Raw genomic sequence first — 21,036 nt, 5'->3', positions numbered from 1 at the left:
ACATCAAAATTGCTGGGTACCTTCAACTGTTGTTGTGTGTCCCTCTCAGCTTTTCCAGCAAATTGATAAGTATGTATTGAAATACAACTGGAATTAATGTGTGCAACTGCAGTAGTTTATTGCTTTGTTTTATCACCCATTTCATAGCATCTAGACTTTGATGCTTTTAATTAGCACAGATTAAATACTCCAATGGTACCACCAATGGCAAGCAGATCACGAGTGTAAATAGTTACATGGGTATTTTTTATGAAGTTACACACACATATACATAATAAACACATATCTGTACTTCTCTTGACATAACACTTATGAGAACACTTAGATTTTGAAGCCTGCTGACCCTACATATTCTCTTTATTCTGGACATTTTTATGGTCTTCCCATCACTCTTGCAGGCAGCATTGCACATGCAGCATTGCATCTAGACTTTGATGTTTTTTTATGGCACTCTTATCCTCTAATTAACTTCATTAATTTTGCAATTAGTGAAGTTAATTAGTGGTTAAAAATGCTATATAAAACTTCAAAGTTTGCATTTTAATCATAGTTTGTATTAAAAATAATTATCACATGCTTGATTACACAACTTGCTGCAGTTAGCTCAGACCAGGTCATGTGATATTAAAACCAGCTTTGTTCTATATCTTTCCTAGCTAGTTAGTTGCATTTTTCTCCGACAGTTTCTGAGGCTTTTTCTGGTATGTGAAAATGCAGCCATAGGGAAAAGGCAGTGACTAAAAAAAACTTGCTCATGGTATGACTGAGTGGAAGTTAGGTTTTAGTTTGGGCAAGCAGAGAAACAACCTGGAAAAGGGGGACATGAAAATATTAAAGAAGCCCACCATGACCAGTGAGTGATACATGTGGGATCAACACTTGCCTACCAGTCTCCTCTGATGAACCATTTTGGTAGTGTTGTGGTCCAGGCTGTACTGCCTCCCTGTGTCAGCCTGATCGTGGCCCGCTACGGAAACCTTAAGGTAAGGGCATGGTAAAGAAAATCTGCTTGCCCAAGGGCTGCAAAAAGTGTGTGTTGAAAAATTAAAGCAAAGAGGACAAAATCCATGTCCATCCATGCAGATACTGGGATGTAGTAATACCAGTAATAGTAATATTAGTAATAATAATTATAACAATGCCAGCAACAAAAAGGCTTTGTAAGTGTGAGTGACTTCAGAAAGCAGAGTTGCTATACAAATGCTCCATTATGGTATCTGTAGATCAACCCACAGCATTTCATGCCATCTTCTGGAGTTTAATCAAAGTAATGCTTCTGTGCATATAGATGCCTGTAAATGAATTAGTTTTTTAAACAGCTATATGGGTGTTACCTTAGAGCTCTTAGGCTTGCTTTGTGGGAACCCTTGGCTGCAGTTTCCTCCCTGAGCATTTTCTTTTGCCCTGACATCTCACCTATCTGGTGGCACCTCTCCCTTAGGGTGTCAGAAGTCTTAAACCTAATGTCTTACTTTCTTTTTCCTTTCTTTTTTTTTTTTTTTCCTTTTTCACCTCTGATATAAGCTTACAGTATTAGGCAGCTTAGTGCTCCAAGCCCAAACCTAGGGCAGTGCCTGAATACAAGTTCCAGTGCTGGTGCTTCCGTCTATAACATTGGCATCAGCCAACAAAAGCAGCATTACTGCCTGGTCGTTCCACTGCGATGCATATTGTATCCATTTTTATAGTTTCTTTTATACTTTCAACAGTCTTTATAACAGCAATAATGTCATTCAGATAATTATACTGTAATTGACCTTAGCATTGAGCATCCTTGGCTTTTACTGCAGTTTGCTTAATACTTCAGTATGGTCAATTATCTCGCAATTCCCACTTTGTTGAGAATTATTGTTTTAATTATTCCACTCCAAATACATCATTTTGGCATAGTAGTAAGGGTGCACTGGGGAATGGTCATACTCGTGAATGTTTTAAAGAGTTACCAGCTTTAACGTGTAGGAAGGCTTTTCATCTTGTCATCTCTAGTCATTACTTTTAACATTGATTTCATGTAATTATCACTTAGTGTGCTCAGGCCAGGTCTTATCTGGAGAAGTCAGCATATGGGGAGTTGGGGCTTGCAGCTGGATGGCTGTACAATTTGATTTATGATTTCCACACTGATTTCCACCACATTACAATGTCAGCTGCATATGTTGATACAGCTAAATTTCACTAAAAGGTGGTGGTAAAACAGTGGTTTTTTTTCCCCACCCCTAGCTATTCGAACTATTAATTATCCCAAACAGACATTGAGTATGCTGGTAAGAATTTTATGGCTGCATAGGAAGCTTGCATGGCTCTCTGGATACTGGTTTAATTTGCACCTGTATGACACTGATACTCCACCAGGAGCAGTGTCCTGATGGTGTTGGAGAGAAAAGAGCACGATCCTTCTAGTGGGAGACCATTTCAGTTAGCACTGTGCTAAGCACTGCCTAAAACAGAGACTGAATCATAGCATGCTATGCTCCATACCCTAGTGCAAAAAGTACTGTGGGTCCAGTACTAGAAAGACGCTGTTCTGCTTCGTAAGTAAATTATGTGAATATGGGATGTGCTCAGCCTATCTGTAAATGTGTATGTTCATTGGTTTTTTGTCAGCATTTTGTGATGTATTTACCATGAATAAAAATGTTCTACCAAAGCAGAAAACGAAAAACTGGTATGTTTTGCGCAAACACAAACTAAGTGTAACCTACTTTCACCAAAGAGTATTTTTTTCCTATGTCTGATATAATTACTACATGTGAGCAAACTCAGCATTGTTTAATAGGAAAATGCTACTCTTCTAGTAGATTAATGCATTTTATTGAAGAAAACAGCAGTGTAAAAAGACTTCATTTCCCTATAAATTTTAATAGTTACTAAAACAATGACTCTGGCCCATTAAGTTACAGCCTGCCAAGTCATAGTGCTGAATCACTTAATTTTTGTAAGTAACTATCTGTTCCGCCTTCTTAAAGGCAGCTGTTAGGAGAGCACTGATGTTTTAATGATGGAACAGGGCAGAGTCTATCAGCTGAACAGTGTGTTTTGATGGGGTTTTCTTTTACCATCTGCAAATGTGAGGACCTCTCTTTTAGTTTGTGGGCTGGCGCACTCAGGAACCAAGGTGTGGGTGGGTACAGGATTATTTGGAGGAATCTGATGTCAGTGGAAACCATGAGGACATTGTTACATCCCAGTATTTCTCAAGGAAGGTTGGTCCTTATCAGTGCTTATAGACTGAAAAGCTGTTACAAGCAGTAGAGGGAACTCAGTATGATTAATACTGTTGTCTCTCTCACAGTGAACATAGTAGGCATTAGGTCCATAGGAAGATCTAGACCATAGCTCATTGTCTATGTATGTGACATATCTTTATTACTTAGCATAAGAGATAAACTTAGATCTATCAGCAAAAGTACATCCCATGAAGATGCAGATCTCAATGTGGCAGGTGCATTTCATTTTGAAGGGAAAAGAACACAGGGGGTATTGGTGCAAGGAGAGGGGTGGGACAGTTAAAAGTGGGGGTGTTTAGATTTGGTCTGTAGTAATTGACTCATGAGGCAAAATAATGTCACTCCTAGTACACTGGCCTAATTTCAGAGTGATAAAGGAGGTTCTGCCTGCTGTCAGTAGGTAAGTTGTCTCTGTTTTTTCTGCTAATGTCAGGTAAGAATACTGCAGGAGGATCCTTTCATATTGGTATAAGGTCAGATCCATCAAGCAATAAAACCATTAAGCAGTGTGCATTGCCGCAATGCCCAATGTGGTGCTCATCCTTTAATGTGCTAGTGATAATTAGCTACTTTATCTTTCTAGTACGGACCTTCAATTTATTACTTTATTAAGTAGTGAAATCAAAGATTAAAATGGTATCTATAGCACATAGCTAACCAGATTGTGAAAAATGGAACTGAATGGTTTCAGATTTATGAAAATAAATATTTCTATTTAAATAAATGCAGTAGTTTAATTCTTTAGACACCACTTTAATTTGTGGTTTATTGGTGATTATTTTTCTTCGTTTTAAAGCAAATTGCTTTCTGTAGGGTGAAGTTGAGAAATAATGAATTGAATTCACATTACAAGCTACTGCCTTCCAAATTCTAAATGAATATAAATGTAATAGGAGCTTAGTATAAAAATCTTTGCAAAAGGTTATGCTATATCGTTGCAGAAACAAATACATTTTTCAAGTCATCGGTTCATTTAATGTTGTGTTTCTACTTGGCCTTTATTTTAAGGGCTTCTGTACCCTGGCAGTGCTGTCTCCAAATGTCTTAACATGTGTTGTCACTTCAGAGCAAAAAATAACTTTGTTAGTTTGTGTTATTTGCTGTAATTGTTGATTAATGATCTGCTTTAAAACTAAATTAGTATTTTAAGATGTATTTGCACAGTATGGGAAAGGCACAGGCTGTGCCTTCAACGCTAGCTTTGTTCTAAAATTTTTCTTTCCACTCACTGTTCTGAGAGGGTAATTAACAATTACCAGTCCAAAATACGGAAAATTTTTGCAAATTCTACCACTCATTAATCTGAGCTGTTATTCTTAGGAACTGTAAATTTCAGCAAAATGGAGAGGAGGACCTGTGTTCCAGTAACATTCTCTTATGTGACCTGGACAATAACTACAGTTTAATTTCTGTGTTTAAGTTTTCCTAATCCTTACAGAAGCTTCTGATATAATAAGGAAAAGAAGAAATTCTATAATAGCGATGGAACAGAAGTTTCTCAATGTAAATGCTAATTTCTTGGTTTGTATTCGTGTTAATAGCTGCATTGAAAACCCCAAAACCAAATTGCTATGTAGTACAGTTTTATGTGGAAAAACAGCTGTCTGTCATGCATGGAGGAAAAAACCCCAAACAAGTGTTTCTGGATGAATAGGAGGATCTAAAATCCATCAGTCAGGACTTTGGTTCTTCCTTACCACCCCAGTAAAAAGGAGGACAGAGGTGGAAACAGTCAGCAGGATTTCAACTGACAATTATTTTCATCTCCATTGCTGTCATTTCCAATTCTGCAAAAAGCCTGAACACATCCTTACTTATGTACATTCAACCACTGACTTCAGAGTGAGATAAAGTTTAGTGCATGCTTAAATGCTTTCTTGAACTAGGGCCAAAACTGCTGCTGCTTCTAAAATCGGTCCCAGTGGGAACATTGCATCTTTCATTGCTTCCTTTTTTGTATACGAAGATACAGACTCCACAAAGCCTTGGAAATATGGTAGAATTTGATAAATGTTGCCTGCCTTGTTTAACAGAGTAGAGTGGAGTTGTTGGATGATAGTGCATAAAGTACACATTATCTTCCTTTCTCTCCTGTCCATATGTGTGCTCTTTAGCAATCTTTACTAGGTGAGCACTGTAGAATAGCAAGAGAATCACTGAGCCAGTCTGTGTTTTGTTTCTGTCTGCTGCAGGCATAGCCTGTAGTTGTAAAAGGCAGCAAAATAAAATGAGTTAAGGTGTTTTCTCCTGCTCTTGCCTGCTCCAAAACTGCTCAGAAGCTTGCGTATTTCTTTGGTAGAAATCTTCATTCAAATGTTTGCTGAAGTGTGACTTGCCTTGAGCCTCTTTGTTCTTTCTGATTTACACAGGCAAACACACACACATGTGCAAACACACGCCCCTCTTCTGAGACTATTGACTTAACCCTGTGTATTTGTAGAGGAAACAAACCAAAACAAGACCAGTGCACAGTATTCATAAAATTCATCCCATTGGCAGCGCAGATAGCCACTGTGATCTGTCAGTTGATCACCTGTTTCTGTCTCCTGCAATACATAGTGCAGTTTTTGATATGAGACACTTGCTGGGTAGCTGTCTGGTTCAAACCCAACGTGCTGTCTGTGAGAACAGCTCCAGATCATACTATCAGTGTAAGGTGTATTGAGGGGTGGTGACAAATGAACCACTGTTGTGAATGAGGGCCTGATGATGCTTTCTTCTCTTTTTGGACTACAGAGCTCTTCTGTATCTCCCTCAGCCAGTTTCAGAACAGCAGAAAAGCACAGAAATTCAACAGATTATTCTTCAGATAGTAAAAAACAGAAAACAGAAGAGAAGGAAATAGCAGCTCGTTATGTGAGTAGATTGTCTACATTGTGCATTGTTGAACTTCGGTGTTCCTCTGTAGTTTCACCTGGTTTCTGCTGCATAACTAATTTTAAAAAGAGGGTCAAATTTTAACTGGATTTTGCTGCCTACCTCTAGTGTCTCTGCTGGATTAAACATTTTGGTGCATATGATTGATACTGTCTTTAACCATATAAATACAAAGCACCTGGAAGTTGTGTGACAATAGTGCTGAGCTTTAGTTAGGCGGGGGCTTGTTAATGAAGTCTATCTTGACTCTGCTTTACAGTGCAGTGCCACTTTGGATGAAGATTTTCATCCCATGTCCTTCTCCACCAATTCGAAAACTGGCAAGATTGCTGTAGTTGTGGCAGCCTGCTAAGCAGAAGCCCTGTAGATGACTGAAAGATTTTAATTGTATTACCACATAAAGTGAATGGTACACTGTCAATTTGTGAGCAGATTTCCTTTATTTTCATAGTTATTAAGAGACACTGGGATATGAAATAATTTTTTTTTAACACATTGTGATTTGTCATTGCAGGACAGCGATGGTGAAAAGAGTGATGACAACTTGGTAGTTGATGTTTCCAATGAGGTATACACAATGGTGTTTTTTCGACCTTAGAGAAATGGTGGTGGGGGTATCTGCAGTGGTTTCTGTGCATATTGGTTTTATGAATAGGATTATGGCATTTGAACTTGAAATGCCTGACAGAATCCAGTTGTATCCTCTTTCTTTGGAATACCAATCAGATCTGAAGCATTTACTTCTGCAGAGTTGTAAGTGCTTCTACAAAGCTTGTAAGAGTGTCTGTCTTTTCTTTCACTTTGGCCATGACTTCACATGTGAACCTTATCAGGTCTGCCAAATGCATCAAATCTTTTTAATCTGTCACTTGAAGAAAGAGATTTACTTGCCTATTTCAATATCTATAGATTTTTGGCATTATTTTTCATGGTTTAATGGCATCAAATTTTAAGAGTTTTTTTTAAAAAACCAAATTGTCCTTCATTATTCCTCTCAATTTTACAATTGGATCAGCTAAATCAATTAAGAATGGAAGGAATGTGTAACTTCCTATGACAGATCTTCATTCCAAATTGAGATGATGCATTGAGAGGCTGCCTAGAGCAGAGGTTAGACAGAGTTAAAGGAATAAAGTAGGTATTTATTAAAAGGCCTTCAAAGGATACATCTTAGGCAGTACAAGAGCCTGGCCAGGGCTACTTCCAAGATGGACCCAAGATGGACAACTGGTCATGAGTTTTGACACTTTTATAAGTTTTGGTTCATTTACATATTAGGGTTAATTGTGCAGTTACAGCTTCAGGTTATGAAGTCCCATCCTCCCAGACTGCTCTCCTCAGTTTGCTGTTGTTGACACTTTTCGGGCCTGAGGCTGTAACGGTGTCCTTGGTTCTCAGGCTGGAAAAGGATTGTTTTGTCTGACTAAACTGTGAGGAGAACTTACTAACACTTTATATGGAGTTCAGAGCTGTATACTAATGCAGTATAGAATCTGGAAAATATGAAAGCTAAACTTAAGGCATCAGAGGACTGCTCAAGACAAGAACTAGTGGCTAGTATGAAGTTTTTATGCTAACCCATATTCCTGATATTTAGGATCCTTCTTCTCCCCGTGGGAGCCCAGCACACTCTCCACGGGAAAATGGCTTGGACAAGACTCGACTGCTGAAAAAAGATGCACCAATTAGTCCGGCATCTATTGCATCCTCTAGCAGTACTCCTTCCTCCAAATCCAAAGAACTTAGCCTTGTAAGTGCTACAATATGCTTCTGACTCCTAATCATAGACTGAAATACATGCTTACTGGATTTCTGTCTGGACACAATTTGTATTTCCACAGCTGTCAATAAAGCACTGTGAAGCATGAATTTAGTATTAGTTTAATTTATCTTTTCAAAGGAGTCTAATAGAAAGTCCACAGTCTTTTTTGGGATAGGAAGAGGTTATTTTCACTGGTGGTGTGAGTAGATGATAGATGTGGTGTTCTGAGAGATATTTTTCTCTGCCCCCATATGAAGAACTGTTATTCTGAGAATAAATAAAAGTACACAGGGGTTTCTTGAGCTGTTTTCCTGTGCTGTGCTTTATAGCAAATTCAGTTCCCTGCTTGGATGTGATTTGGTTGTTAGCTTTGTTTGAGTTACCAGGCTATATACAACAACAATAATTTTTATTTTCTATCTAAAAAGTAATCTGTCATTTACAAGAGCCTTCCTTGACTGGCATCGCAAATCAAAATGCAAAAGAAAAGAGCTGCCTGGAAGGGGTGTTCTTTCCTTTCCTGTTTGTGGCCACAGTTAATCACCTACCTGAGCTGCACAGTAATTCCCCTCCCGGTTCTTCACAGGGCAGGGTATGCAATTATATAAAGAAATAACATAAATAAAAAGAAATCTTAAAGTGAATATAGTGCTCAGGAATGGTGATGGAATGACAGGTTCAGGCCTGGGAATCAGTGGTGTGTCTGATGAACAAGCCTGTCACAAGAGCAGCACTGCACAGTTCTGACTTTATATCCGTCACTGTCTTCATCCTCTGTTTCTAGCACCAGACTTGGATATGAGTAGTTGGTCAGTTTTGGGATTTTTTCCTAGTCTTCTTGTCCATCCCTCACAGAAAATTATAATGGGAGCAGGTCTGTGAGCATAGTGAGACCACTGACTGATTTCACATATGCTGCCAATTGTCAGAGGGAAATGATTTTCAGTCGTTTACCTCATTCTGAATCATACAGATTCTCCTGTGAGAAAAGCAGTGAAGGCTGTAGTTAATGTTCAAAACCATTCTGTCTTTTTCAGTGTCTTTGCATCTTCTCTTCATTGCCAGGGACTGTTGAAATCCAAACCCAGAAGCTAAATATCACTAATATCACTAATCACTAGCTATAAAGAGAAAATAGTTTACAAGCTGCCTTTCTTTTTTTCCTTTTTGGTGATTAGAATGAGAAATCTACCACTCCTGTGTCTAAATCAAATACCCCAACTCCACGGACTGATGCTCCAACTCCAGGCAGCAACTCCACTCCCGGACTGAGGCCAGTGCCCGGCAAACCACCAGGTGTGGACCCGATAGGTTAGTGTCCATGTATTTCAGTGGTGTGAAGCAGTCTGACCTTGTCAGACTCCCTTTAAATCTGTAATGACAAGTCAGTGCAGTACAGATGCTTAAATGGCTGCTGAGCTGGTTCTTCAGCACTGTAAAACAGTGTTAAGTGGCTTTCCTTGGCTGACTGGCTGGTTGGTTTGGGTTATTGGTGGGGTTTTTTGCAGTTTTCCAAACTCATGTTTCATGTGACAACTCTGGAATGCCTCTGTGACTTCTCACTTTCTCCCCTCTTCTTATAGCTTCAGGTTTAAGGACACCTATGGCAGTACCATGTCCTTATCCTACTCCATTTGGTATCGTGCCACATGCTGGTATGAATGGGGAGCTGACCAGCCCTGGAGCAGCAGCGGCAGCTTACGGGCGATCTCCAGTGGTAAGTGTTTGCCGTTAGTGCATTTAGTGTTGAGAGCTGTTTATATTAAATACAAGGCCTGTGGGGTTAACTCTAGTTCACTCATTTTGTGGTTTGGGGAGTATGCTATGGAGAACATGAATTAAACAGTCTTCCTTTGCCTAACTCCTACTTTAATACACCTTTTTGTTTTGCTTGGGGAAAACTACAGGTTGGTTTTGATCCGCATCATCACATGCGAGTCCCAGGCATCCCTCCTAATCTCACAGGCATCCCAGGAGGAAAACCGTGAGTATCAAACATTCAACTTTAAAAGTCAATCATCTGTTGGAAGTCATGTTCCCTTGCTGGTTGGAATTCCCCGTAGCTACTGAAAACTGTTGTGCGAATAGAAATAAGTATAGCTATTCAGCAAGAGCAGGAGAATCACTGTGTAATCTCAAAGTTGCGTTTGTGAATTTGTTTTGAAGACTAATAGCAGTTGACATGGACTGGGTGATACAAAGTAAAGGAGACAGAAATAAATGGAAAAAGGAGATGAACTTCAAATCTGACTGGTTGGTTGTTTATGGAAATGCAAGCTGGAATGAGATCTCAGCTTTCCATCTCTACTGTACTCTGCATCTGAGTTTAAAAAAATATTTCTTTGTTCACAAAAGCCTTGCAATTACTTGCAAGCTTAGCAGCTGTGTGCAGAAAGGAATACTGAAATGTTTTGTTTGATTGGAAATACTGGAAAGAATTATTTTATGATAATATTGAGATTCATCCTTGATGGAACTGACCTGTATAGTGTGACCTGCTGTACCAGGCTTTTCATGTTGTGAGCCTTGGAAGAAAGATTACAGAGACAAAGAACTTTCAGCTCACATTTCTCCTGAGGTAGAGAGGAGAAAAACTAACTAAAGCAGCTATACAAACTGGGATCATATTGATCCAGATTTTCTTTAAATTTCATCCAGTTCTCCTTCCTTGTCACATTTCTGGGAGACTCTGATCAGTTCAAACTGAAAAGTCTGATAGTCAAGGGGTGTTGGTGCCAGTCCTTCTAAAGCTCTTTTAGATGTGAATGCTTTTGTGTAGGTGTGGTTAAGATTAGCCATACACCTGGATTTGTGTGAGTAAATGCATACGCTTACCTGCCAGTGAGCTTGCGGACCCACAGGATTAGCGACATACAGTGACAAGTGGTCAGGTCTGGTGCCTGTAGCTCCCGGTGTACACATGCCACACAAATCATGAGCCAGGTCCAGATCTCTCAGGCGTCACACACTGGTAACCACCTTAATGTACTTTTCTGCTAGTTGTGCCACCCTGTTAGGTGAATGCATAAGGCAGGTATGGAAGTTGATGTACAGCAGCTTGCAGACCAGCTGCTTGCATTAAAAATTCTGTGGGGCACAGATCTTCATCCATTATATACAGTGGGCTCTAAGAAATGTATTGATGTAATGTTCAAATGCTCGCTGGATTTAAGTTCATCCATGATGGAGTCAGTCACCTGGAAAGAAGTGTCTCTGGATCTACTAGACTTTGCTTGCTGTGATGAGAGAAATGGCAATTGCAGGGGTTCGGAGACATCCCTGCTCACATTTCTTCTGTTAAAATTGAGAGGAATAAAACATGAGGCAAACTGAAATCAAATCACTTCAATTCTGGTTTATCTCCAAGATTTTTAAATGTTGTTGCTCTGTTGATGTCTATTTAAACTTTTGAATATAAGTGTCATTTGTCTACCAGAGGGCTTGAAACTTTTAAAATCTGTGGTTCTTTCAGCATGATTATATTGACTTTTCTCTGTCTTGAGCGTGATAGCTGTCGCATCTCTCAGTGTTGTTATTTTCTCATCTACTCCATTTTTACTTTAGAGGGAAATTTATGTAAATTCTCTGCACTGTTTAGTGTCCTGAAATGAAATGGGCAGCATATGGTACATTTGGGATCTGGCCCCTAATAACTCTCTTTTCACTTCAGTATTGTATCAACTCCTCAGCATTGTACAGTATATAAATACTGAAAGATAGTATATAAATAGGAAATGCAAAATAATGCATTTTGTCCCTCTGAAAATTATTGGTCTAGTGCATTATGAATCTTTAATGACAAATTCAGTAGTTTAATTGTGAATGCTGCCTTCTTTAGTCACTTTGAAGTATCAGTTAAGGAAGTGAACTTACAAAGTATTCTCATAAAACAATTTCTTTGTGAGGTCTTCTCATTCCACCATTGTGACAATGGATTTTTCACGAGCATTATGATGATTTTTTAGGTTTAAGAAAATTAAAGCCTTCCATTAAGCATACCTTGATATGTATAGGTAAGCCCTCTTAAAAATTTTATGCTCTTGTAATAGATGTGATGTATCCGGTAGCGTCTCAGAACAAGGCAATTTCACAACCTAACTGTTCTCCCTGGAAAATACTTTGAGATAAAGCTGTTGATAGGTTATTCACAGGTGGCATAAGTGGCAATCACAGAACAGATTCCTTCTCAGTGAGAGGCCTGATTTTGGCAAGAGAAATTGGGATCTGTAGCAGTTGTGTTGTTTCCACAAAAAAAAAAAAAAAAAAAACCAAAACCAAAAAGCCCAAACCCAAAACAACCCAGAAAACAAAAATTCCATTGAAGTGTGTTTTAGCTGGTCTGCCATGTCAGCTGTCAGCAACCATGCCTTGAGGACTTAACTCCTCAGTGTTGGTGGAAGTTTTACTGCACCCTTAGGTACAGTGCTGAGCAGTTTTGCTCAGGGGGCCTGAGGCCCACAGTACATTCAGGACAGATTGGCAGCAGTTCAGCTGAAGCTGCCACATGCGAGTCAGTAAAGCGAGCAGCCAAATGTCCCCTGGCACGCAGCTGCCCACCATGCTCTGGCAGCAACCAGCCAACTATTTCTGTCTTCCAGAGGGCCCTGACCCAACCTTCCTTCCCTTCTCTGCATGCTGTGATATCCCCATCCAAAGTTAAGAGTGGTGTCATATAGCCTCACTCATGCCAGAAATCATCATAATGTGAGTTGTAAAAGCTCATTTGATTGGTGCTTGACTTTCCACATTAAAAGCTGAGTGCCTATGTTTGTGCTTGGAGGGTCATGCTACAGATAAATGAATGCTTTTTCCTTATGTGATTAAAGTACCTGATATTTGCCCAGTTGAGTAAAGCATGGTGCTAATAACACCAAGGTCATCTGTTCAGTCCCCATATGGCCATTCTCTTAAGGGTCAGACTTGATGATCCTTGAGGGTCTCTTCCAGCTTAGAATATTCTGTGAAATATCTGTGAAAAAATTGAGCTGAGGGCACAACCTGAATGCCTGCAGGGGGAAGCACATCTTTGATTCTGTTTTCTTAAACAGCCTTGAAGTAAAACTCTTTAAATCATCCCCTTAATTTTTTTCCCCTCAGAGCATACTCATTTCATGTAAGTGCAGATGGTCAGATGCAGCCAGTTCCTTTCCCTCCTGATGCCCTCATCGGTCCAGGAATCCCTCGCCATGCCCGTCAGATCAACACCCTGAACCACGGGGAAGTTGTGTGTGCAGTTACCATCAGCAACCCCACGAGACACGTGTACACGGGTGGGAAGGGGTGTGTCAAGGTTTGGGACATCAGCCACCCTGGCAACAAGAGCCCTGTCTCTCAGCTGGACTGCCTGGTAGGTGAACAGCAGCATACGACACTGAAAGAAGATAGGACGTTGTGCTAAGATTGCAGTGATGCCACTAAGATATAAAGGGCAAGTGGGTATTTGATTTCTGTCACAGTATCACAGGTTGGTATTGCATCTGTAATTTTGTTGTTTCTATTAGAACTGAGGTTGAAGTATGTTCCTCACCATACTTGTGGGTTTTTTCCCCCACAAAGAATCAAAACATTTTTAATATCCTAAAATTGTGGTGGGAGGAAAGATCAAAGACAGCACAGCAAATATTGTTTATAAACTTTGACATTTGCTGGCAATCTTACAGCTTGTTGATACCCGATCATGCTAAAAATTGCCGTCTTGCAGCTGTATTCTCTGAGACTATTTGGGGATTGTGTCACGTATTTTGTATCTGTGTCTGTGTACGAATGCATTGACCTGTCTTAATGTGGCAATTAAAATATCCATGAGTGTTATTCACAAATTATTTGAATGTGCTAACAAGATGAACTATTGTTAGCAGCTTTTCTCTTGTCATTTACCGGTTCTTGCTAAGATGCTGCTGTTTGTTGCAGAGGCAGTAAAATGAAAACTGTGCAGCACGTGTAGACTTATAATGAATTGCTACACAAGTTGCTACACAAGTGAAGAAAATTGCCTAAATATTTTCCTCTGACATCTCCTAGATGGTGGCAGCAACTCTCACTGGAATGGGAAGGGGGAAAGTGTGCAGGGAATTTGGTACTCCCCCATGCTGAGAGGTTAATGTGCTGAAATAAACAGAGTATGAAAATACAACTTTCTAAACCAGCTGTCAAATTCAGCTATCCTGAATTGTTTTGGGCTGGGTTCAGGTCTTTGCATTTTGATGCTAATTAAGATTAAATATCTCTCACTACTGAATTTTGTAGATCAAGCTGAAGTACTTCCCTAATGTCATGTAATTTTCTGGCATTAATACACTTTATCATTGTCATAAGTATAAATGGCTCATTAAAACCAGGAGGGAATACAATACTTTTATGGATTTTTGCTCTCATGTTAATGCTGTTTTCTTTCCTCATGAGTAATCTCTTGATGGCTTCTGTCTCCACAGAACAGAGACAACTACATCCGTTCCTGCAGATTGCTCCCTGACGGCCGCACCCTGATTGTTGGCGGGGAAGCCAGCACGTTATCCATTTGGGACCTGGCAGCTCCAACTCCTCGCATCAAAGCAGAGCTGACATCTTCTGCTCCAGCTTGCTATGCCCTAGCTATCAGCCCTGATTCCAAGGTCTGCTTCTCTTGCTGTAGCGATGGCAACATTGCAGTGTGGGATCTGCATAACCAGACTTTAGTAAGGTAGGTTGGCCAAACTGGATCATCAAGTGGTGAAGAATTATTTAAGCACAGCCGTAAATGTGCTTTTGCACATTATGTATTCTATTTTCTCCATGCATAGATGCTTCCAGTATTTTGTTGTTCGGCATAGCCATGGTAATACCTTGACAAAAGTCTATAGGATTATTTATAGGTTTTGAGAGTTCCATAGTTCCAGGCTTTTGATCAGCCCATAACTAATTCCCTAAATATCGGTCGATGTCAGTACAGCTGTAGATTCCTTGAACAAATGATTTTTTTTCTGTTTCCATGCAATACACTTCTCTCATGCTAATTTCTTTAATCAGAGATCCAGCGAATATGTCTTGGGTAAAGATATGTGTAAATTACTGCACTGCAGACTTAGCCCTTCAGGAGTAAGGATTAGTGCTCAACACTGATAGACAGTATGTTAAGAGCTGGTCACAAAGAGATTCTCTGTGCTCTGCACTGTGTATATGTTGTTACATGTAATATCAGTGTTGCATGAAAGTCAAGCTTTTATTACCTGATTTTACCATTTAGAGTGCACTTTTTTTAACTTCAGTGCCCTGCACGTTTTTCTTAAACTAAGGTAATTTTGCTGATCATGCTACAGTCTTCTGAGGGGAATGACTATTTTAAGTTGAGTAGTGGGTATCACACAGCCAGCAGCAAAGATTTCCAGAGTACCTGACTCTTAAAGTGTTTTTTTTTGAAATCACATTAGTTGTCTGGCCTGACTGCATCATCAATTCATCAAAAAACTCCCATTATTGTCCCAGAGTTTGTATTCATCTGGGATTGCTATTGGAATCTAATTTACAACTCTGAAAGGGACTGAAAGAAGGTATTTGTATTTTTGCTCAGAATGTGCTGATCTTCTTTTAATATTTTCAGGCAATTTCAGGGCCACACAGATGGAGCGAGCTGTATTGACATTTCTAATGATGGGACCAAATTATGGACAGGAGGTCTGGACAATACAGTCAGATCCTGGGATCTCAGAGAAGGGAGACAGCTACAGCAACATGACTTCACATCACAGGTTCAGTCTCAGAACTTCTGGCATGTTAACAAAATTTTGTCATGGTTTTTAAAAACAAGCAAGCACCTTTTAAATTATTTTTTTTCTCCTTTATAAGCAAAAAAAGCAGTCTCAAAGAGAATTCCAAAGAATTTTTCAGTTAATCTCATATTCCATACTCTGATTTTTGTTCTTTGGGTTTTTTTCTTGTGGCAGCTAAATGTCGATCTGGATTATGACTTTGACAGATTAGTACCTCTCCCATGGGAGTAACCAAGATTCAGTTTTATAAAACAAGTGCCAGATTAAAATGTTCCTCTCTGCAATCTGTTCCCATTTCTGTAGATTCAAGTTCAAAACTATTTTGCAAAAATATTTCTAAATGCTGCGAGATAAGCTTGGACATTAACTTTTATAGTTTGATTCAGTACTTCACCATTGCAGTTTTAATAATATTTAATAGCATAGATTTGCAGCTGTGTTTGCATGAACTAATTTATGTTGATTACTGTAGTAATTGGATTAGCATGTTTTTAAAACTGCAGTAGACCAAAAATGTGAATTTGCATAGTGCTAACAGAGTAGCAAGGGTCAGTTTTGAAATATCTCAAGTTCATTCCTTTACTGATTGAAGCATGTGCTGTGCTAATTACAGATCTTCTCATTGGGATATTGTCCAACTGGTGAGTGGTTGGCAGTAGGAATGGAGAACAGCAATGTTGAGGTGCTGCATGTTACTAAGCCGGACAAGTATCAGCTGCATCTTCATGAGAGCTGTGTGTTGTCACTCAAGTTTGCTCACTGTGGTAAGCAAATCATTCTAAATCAGTTTTTTCCTTCATGAGAAACTGATTCAAGGTTACCTTTAAATGAAAGTGCAATATAGTTATTAAATGACAGAGTATAGTTAAAAATTTGGTATTAAATTTAAGTGTTAAGGTTATTTTAAAAATTCTATCTGTCTGCTTTTTTCTATGTACTGCTTGTTTAGTGATGGAATATCATAGTCCAACCAGATGAAAATGTTACTGTTCTTTGGATATGTGTGAATGCTTTGTTATGATCATCTGTTTCTGGAGATGTATTCCTTGAAAACAAAATGCAGCAATAACATTTAAACAATCTGTTGCAGGCAAATGGTTTGTAAGCACTGGAAAAGATAATCTTCTTAATGCTTGGAGAACACCTTATGGAGCCAGCATATTCCAGGTAATAATCTCCTAGAAGCTGTTTCTCACAGACATTACAGTGCAGTAGAGCTGCACATCTTAGGTGTGTCAGTAGCCTAAGGAGTTTTCAGGTGGAAATGCAGCTAATTACTGTAGTCCTTAAAGAGTTTGTTAATGGTTTTGTACTTTTTACTATTTCACTAATTCAGCTCTTTCAGTAAAGTAGCCCTTTAGTCTAAAACTGTTCTTAATACCCTTCTTTCTCACCTTCTTCTGCATATTGGTGGAATACAATAACCCAAATCATGTCGTTAGGTGAACAACCACTGAAGGTCCAAAATGGAACTAAACCAGTGGAAGTCATATTCAACATGTGTGTTTTTCTTGGGTGAGATGTGTTGATGGATTGGACCAGCTGACTCCTGAGCTGAAAACTGAAGAGATACAGAGGGGCCCATTGAAGTGTAATGGAAGTTGTAGCCTATCTATAGTCCCTCTGTGCCCAGTTTTAATGGCATTTCAGTGCCACTATAGAAAAGTGGGATTTTTGGCGTGTCTTTCCATTCTTTCACCTGCAGGTATCTCTAGGTTGGGAATATTTTTTTTAAATTTAACTGTTAACTGGCTGTAGTTTAAATGACTAGTCTCATGTGTATGGATGCCTGCCATGTCTCCACTTTTGGAGACAGTGCTGTTTACCTTTACATGAGAAAGGTAGGGTCTACATTTTCCTAGTAGAGGCTATTCATTTCTAATCATCCTAACAAGAGCACATCCCTCTGGAAAATGGTGTTCAAAACTCCAGTACAGCTTTCTTACTGAGGGGTAGATAAGGAAACTTCTAGTGCAGTGAACAGAGGTGTCTTCGCCAAAGCACAGCATGACTGGAAAGTGTTTGGCTCTTGTGGTAACAGGCAGAAAATTATGTGGACATATATGATGTAGAGAAAACATGCACTGAAACAGCAAGGTGAATGTGGCAATACATACACTTCATCTTAGAACAGACAGCAAAGCCAGAAGAGACAGAGCTACTGCAACCTGCTGTATCCTGTGTCCCATCCAGCTCCTATACACCTGTTGTGTATCCTGTTCCACCACAGGGTCTTTTCCTACTTGCATCCTCTGTGATAATGTAAATTCCTTTGTGCAAAGCTTTTGTCTTGTGTTGGGGAAGCAGTGAGAGGGGATACAGTTATTTCTGTGGAGTCTCTTTGTTTCATACCTATGGGTAGGTAGGGCTTTGAAGTGTTTCTCTGTGTGAATTTCTTGTTTACAACAAAAGAAAGGGGAAGAAGATGGGTTTTCATTCATTTTTATGCAAATGGAATGCATAAAATATCAATAAATGCTCATTCCTTGTAAAGTATATAGAAAGGACTACTTCTGTTTGTTTGATTGATAGATTACCTGTAGGTCCATAATATTCACTCCCCTTTCTACTACTGCTTTATTTTAAAATAGATCTTTCTGTGGAACAAAAGTATTTTAAAAAAATTGCCATTATGGTGCTGATACTTTAATGAGATTTTCATGTATTCCCTATCTATAAATTCTTCCAATTAATCTTTAAGCCCTTCAGGATTGAAGAATTGGAAAGACGTAATTTTCTTTTTCCTTTTCTTTTTTCTTGTAGTCCAAAGAATCCTCATCTGTGCTTAGCTGTGATATCTCTGTGGATGACAAATACATTGTCACTGGCTCTGGGGACAAGAAAGCTACAGTCTATGAAGTTATTTATTAGAGACAAATCTGAATGCAGATAGAACTCCTTCTCCTAGCACTTTGCTGTATATTCCTTTCTTTTTTTTTTTCTTCCTTTCTAAACTGAAAACTTAAATGCTCATCACAGTTGTAGAATTTATTTTTACTTTCTTAACTTGCTATTGATTTGTGATTGTTCATTAAGAACTTGTGATACCAAATTGTCAGATATCTACTTGGAAGAAGATGGAATAAGCATACATAATGGTGACCTTCACTCTTTAATTATGTATTATAGCTGTAATGTATTTATTTTGTTTAAAGAAGGCTTTCTAACAATTAACTGACTAAATAAAGCTGTCTGGCCCGGCTTTAGTTTGAAAGATGCATCATATACTTGTGTTTTTACAGGTGGATAAATTGGGGATCTTGGAGAAGGATGTTCAGGAGATAGTTAAAATTACACTAAATAGACTTGTAGTTTCTATTTAAAAAAATAAACTTTGTTATATTTTTTAGTCCTGTTCTTGGATGAGACCTCTAAGTGTTATTACAGTATAATTATTTGGTGGGAAGATGATGTATCTTAACTATTTTAGACAGTCTTGGAAACTTAGGAAATTGCAAACTGTAGCCAGTGATCTACATGCCTGTGATGAATGGCAAATTCAGTTCCCATCTAAATTAAATTCACTTTAAGTAAGAATGTGCTAATTTATATATTTGCAATGTTAATATAGCATCTTGTGTACAGATTTGTTCTCGATGCTTTTCTGTTGATAAACATAAAGCATTTTGGTGTCAAGCTAGGTTTTTTAATATAAACACCTCTCTTTGTTATATTGTAGAGAGTACAATAAGTTGCCTCAAAGAATCACCTTTGTTACTTCTGGAAACTTTTGCAATGTTTCCTTGAAAATGGGGATATGTGTCTTTGGGCAATTTTTCAATTACAAGAGATTATGAAAAATATTTGATATGTTCTTTGGAAACTGCACTGAAATAAGAATGGATGCCTACCAATATACAAACTACAAAAGCAATGACCTCTGAGGTAGGATTTACAAGAGTACTCATTCCAACATACAAAAAGGAATGGATTCTCTTTGGGATAAGGACTTGCTTTGGTCGCCAGCAGTTCAATCCAAGTCTTGATTGGATGTCCCTAAGACGGACGCAGACTGAGCCATTGTGCCAGAGACAACATGTTATCTTTTTATGTTGTTGTTGTTGCTGTTAAACTATGATCTGTGACTTTTTTTTTTGAATGCTTTAAAAAAGAAATCTTTAAGTCTGTGGATCTGCTGATGTACAGTGCCTTTGCTGCTATGGATCAAAATCAAGAGACCCGTGTAGATAAATCTTATTGTATAAGTAGAAAATTACTTAATTTCATACTAGAAATGGATTGATGCTGCAAGTTAAAATGGACTGTTTATTGAAGTTCCAAATGTGGTAGCAAAAAATGGTGTCTTAAGTGCTTAGTGTTTGATGTCATTAACAGTTTCGTAATACTCTACATTGTAGAAAGATTTTGATACTAAACTGTGTCATTGTACATAGTTCTAATGCATTGTATTGACCACCAGTACTTCTATAATGGTAGATTATTGTTTGTGCATTCAGACTTTTAAGCATTAAACATAAGTAACTTCTAAGATGCATTTTTCTTTTTTTCCTCCTCCCTCATTGTCGTGCTTGTGATAATCTCAGTCACACATGCAGCCGTTCAGTCATGGAACATACCATTACAGATGATTGTGGTTTTGCCACTGAAGCACAAGGTTCAGCTGAGATAGTGAAACCTATGAATTTACAGTTTCTCAGGTTACCTGACTGCACTGATTCTGAACACTTGGAGGCATCAGACTTTGCCTGTCACCTAAGAGTTTGCCTCTTCACAGTTTTGTGGTTTCCTGTCTGACATATTTATCCCATGCCTTGGGAGAGAGTGAAATTGAGGGCCATTACTACTCACATGCCCAGTGAGTATGTGGAGCTCAGCAGGATTTGGGAGGGATGTTGCACTGCAGCATCACACCAGGGTTTCCTCATCCAGACCTCAAATCTGTTGGTGCTCACAGACAGACTTCTCTCACTGACTTTTGGGTTTAGATCAAGGATTTAGGCCAGCTTCCATGAAGTTAATAAACACAAGTTAAAGTGAGCTAGGAAAAATTAATCAATGCACTGCTGGGAGGGGTGGCAGTGGGAGGAGTTATGCTATCTGTAAGAGGATAAAAAGGAAATGGAAAAAATCCAAAGGAAAATTTGAATTTTGTTGTTCTGTAACCCATTTCTGAAATGATGTTGTGCATGGTCGAAATCCCCAAGCATGCAAACCTTTCATGATATGCCAGCCTGTGGTGGCTGCTGGTACATGAACCCAAGCTTAGAAATATTTTGGGTTTTCTTGAAATCTCAAAACAAGACGTAAGTTGACAAAGTAATTTACTTGTACTCTGAGTGATGAGGTAATGCTTGTTGATGGATGAGAATGTAGAGGGAAGTTGCTCTGAGAGCTATTAGTTCCGTAGAGTTAACAGTGAAGTGTTTTCCAGATTTCCCCCAGAATAATGTAATGTTTCACTTAC

At 38.8% G+C, this 21,036-nt stretch overlaps 1 protein-coding gene across 1 annotated transcript in view; it reads left to right on the top strand.

Moving 5' to 3' along the window:
- The window catches only part of LOC102045627 (transducin-like enhancer protein 4), a 95,693-nt gene extending 75,587 nt beyond the window's left edge, over positions 1-20,106 (top strand). The window contains exons 7-18 of the mRNA XM_031056868.1: positions 5,964-6,083; positions 6,619-6,672; positions 7,702-7,854; positions 9,045-9,162; positions 9,450-9,583; positions 9,774-9,850; positions 12,964-13,213; positions 14,298-14,545; positions 15,443-15,590; positions 16,225-16,375; positions 16,702-16,778; positions 18,375-20,106. Of these exons, the coding sequence (XP_030912728.1) occupies positions 5,964-6,083; positions 6,619-6,672; positions 7,702-7,854; positions 9,045-9,162; positions 9,450-9,583; positions 9,774-9,850; positions 12,964-13,213; positions 14,298-14,545; positions 15,443-15,590; positions 16,225-16,375; positions 16,702-16,778; positions 18,375-18,482 (1,638 nt within the window). The 3' untranslated portion in view covers positions 18,483-20,106. The remainder of the gene's footprint in view (positions 1-5,963; positions 6,084-6,618; positions 6,673-7,701; positions 7,855-9,044; positions 9,163-9,449; positions 9,584-9,773; positions 9,851-12,963; positions 13,214-14,297; positions 14,546-15,442; positions 15,591-16,224; positions 16,376-16,701; positions 16,779-18,374) is intronic.
- The last annotated feature ends 930 nt before the right edge of the window (positions 20,107-21,036 follow it).

Source organism: Geospiza fortis, unplaced genomic scaffold (assembly GCF_000277835.1).
Source record: "Geospiza fortis unplaced genomic scaffold, GeoFor_1.0 scaffold12, whole genome shotgun sequence".
NCBI lineage: Eukaryota > Metazoa > Chordata > Aves > Passeriformes > Thraupidae > Geospiza > Geospiza fortis.
This window is presented reverse-complemented; position numbering and strand designations above follow the sequence as displayed.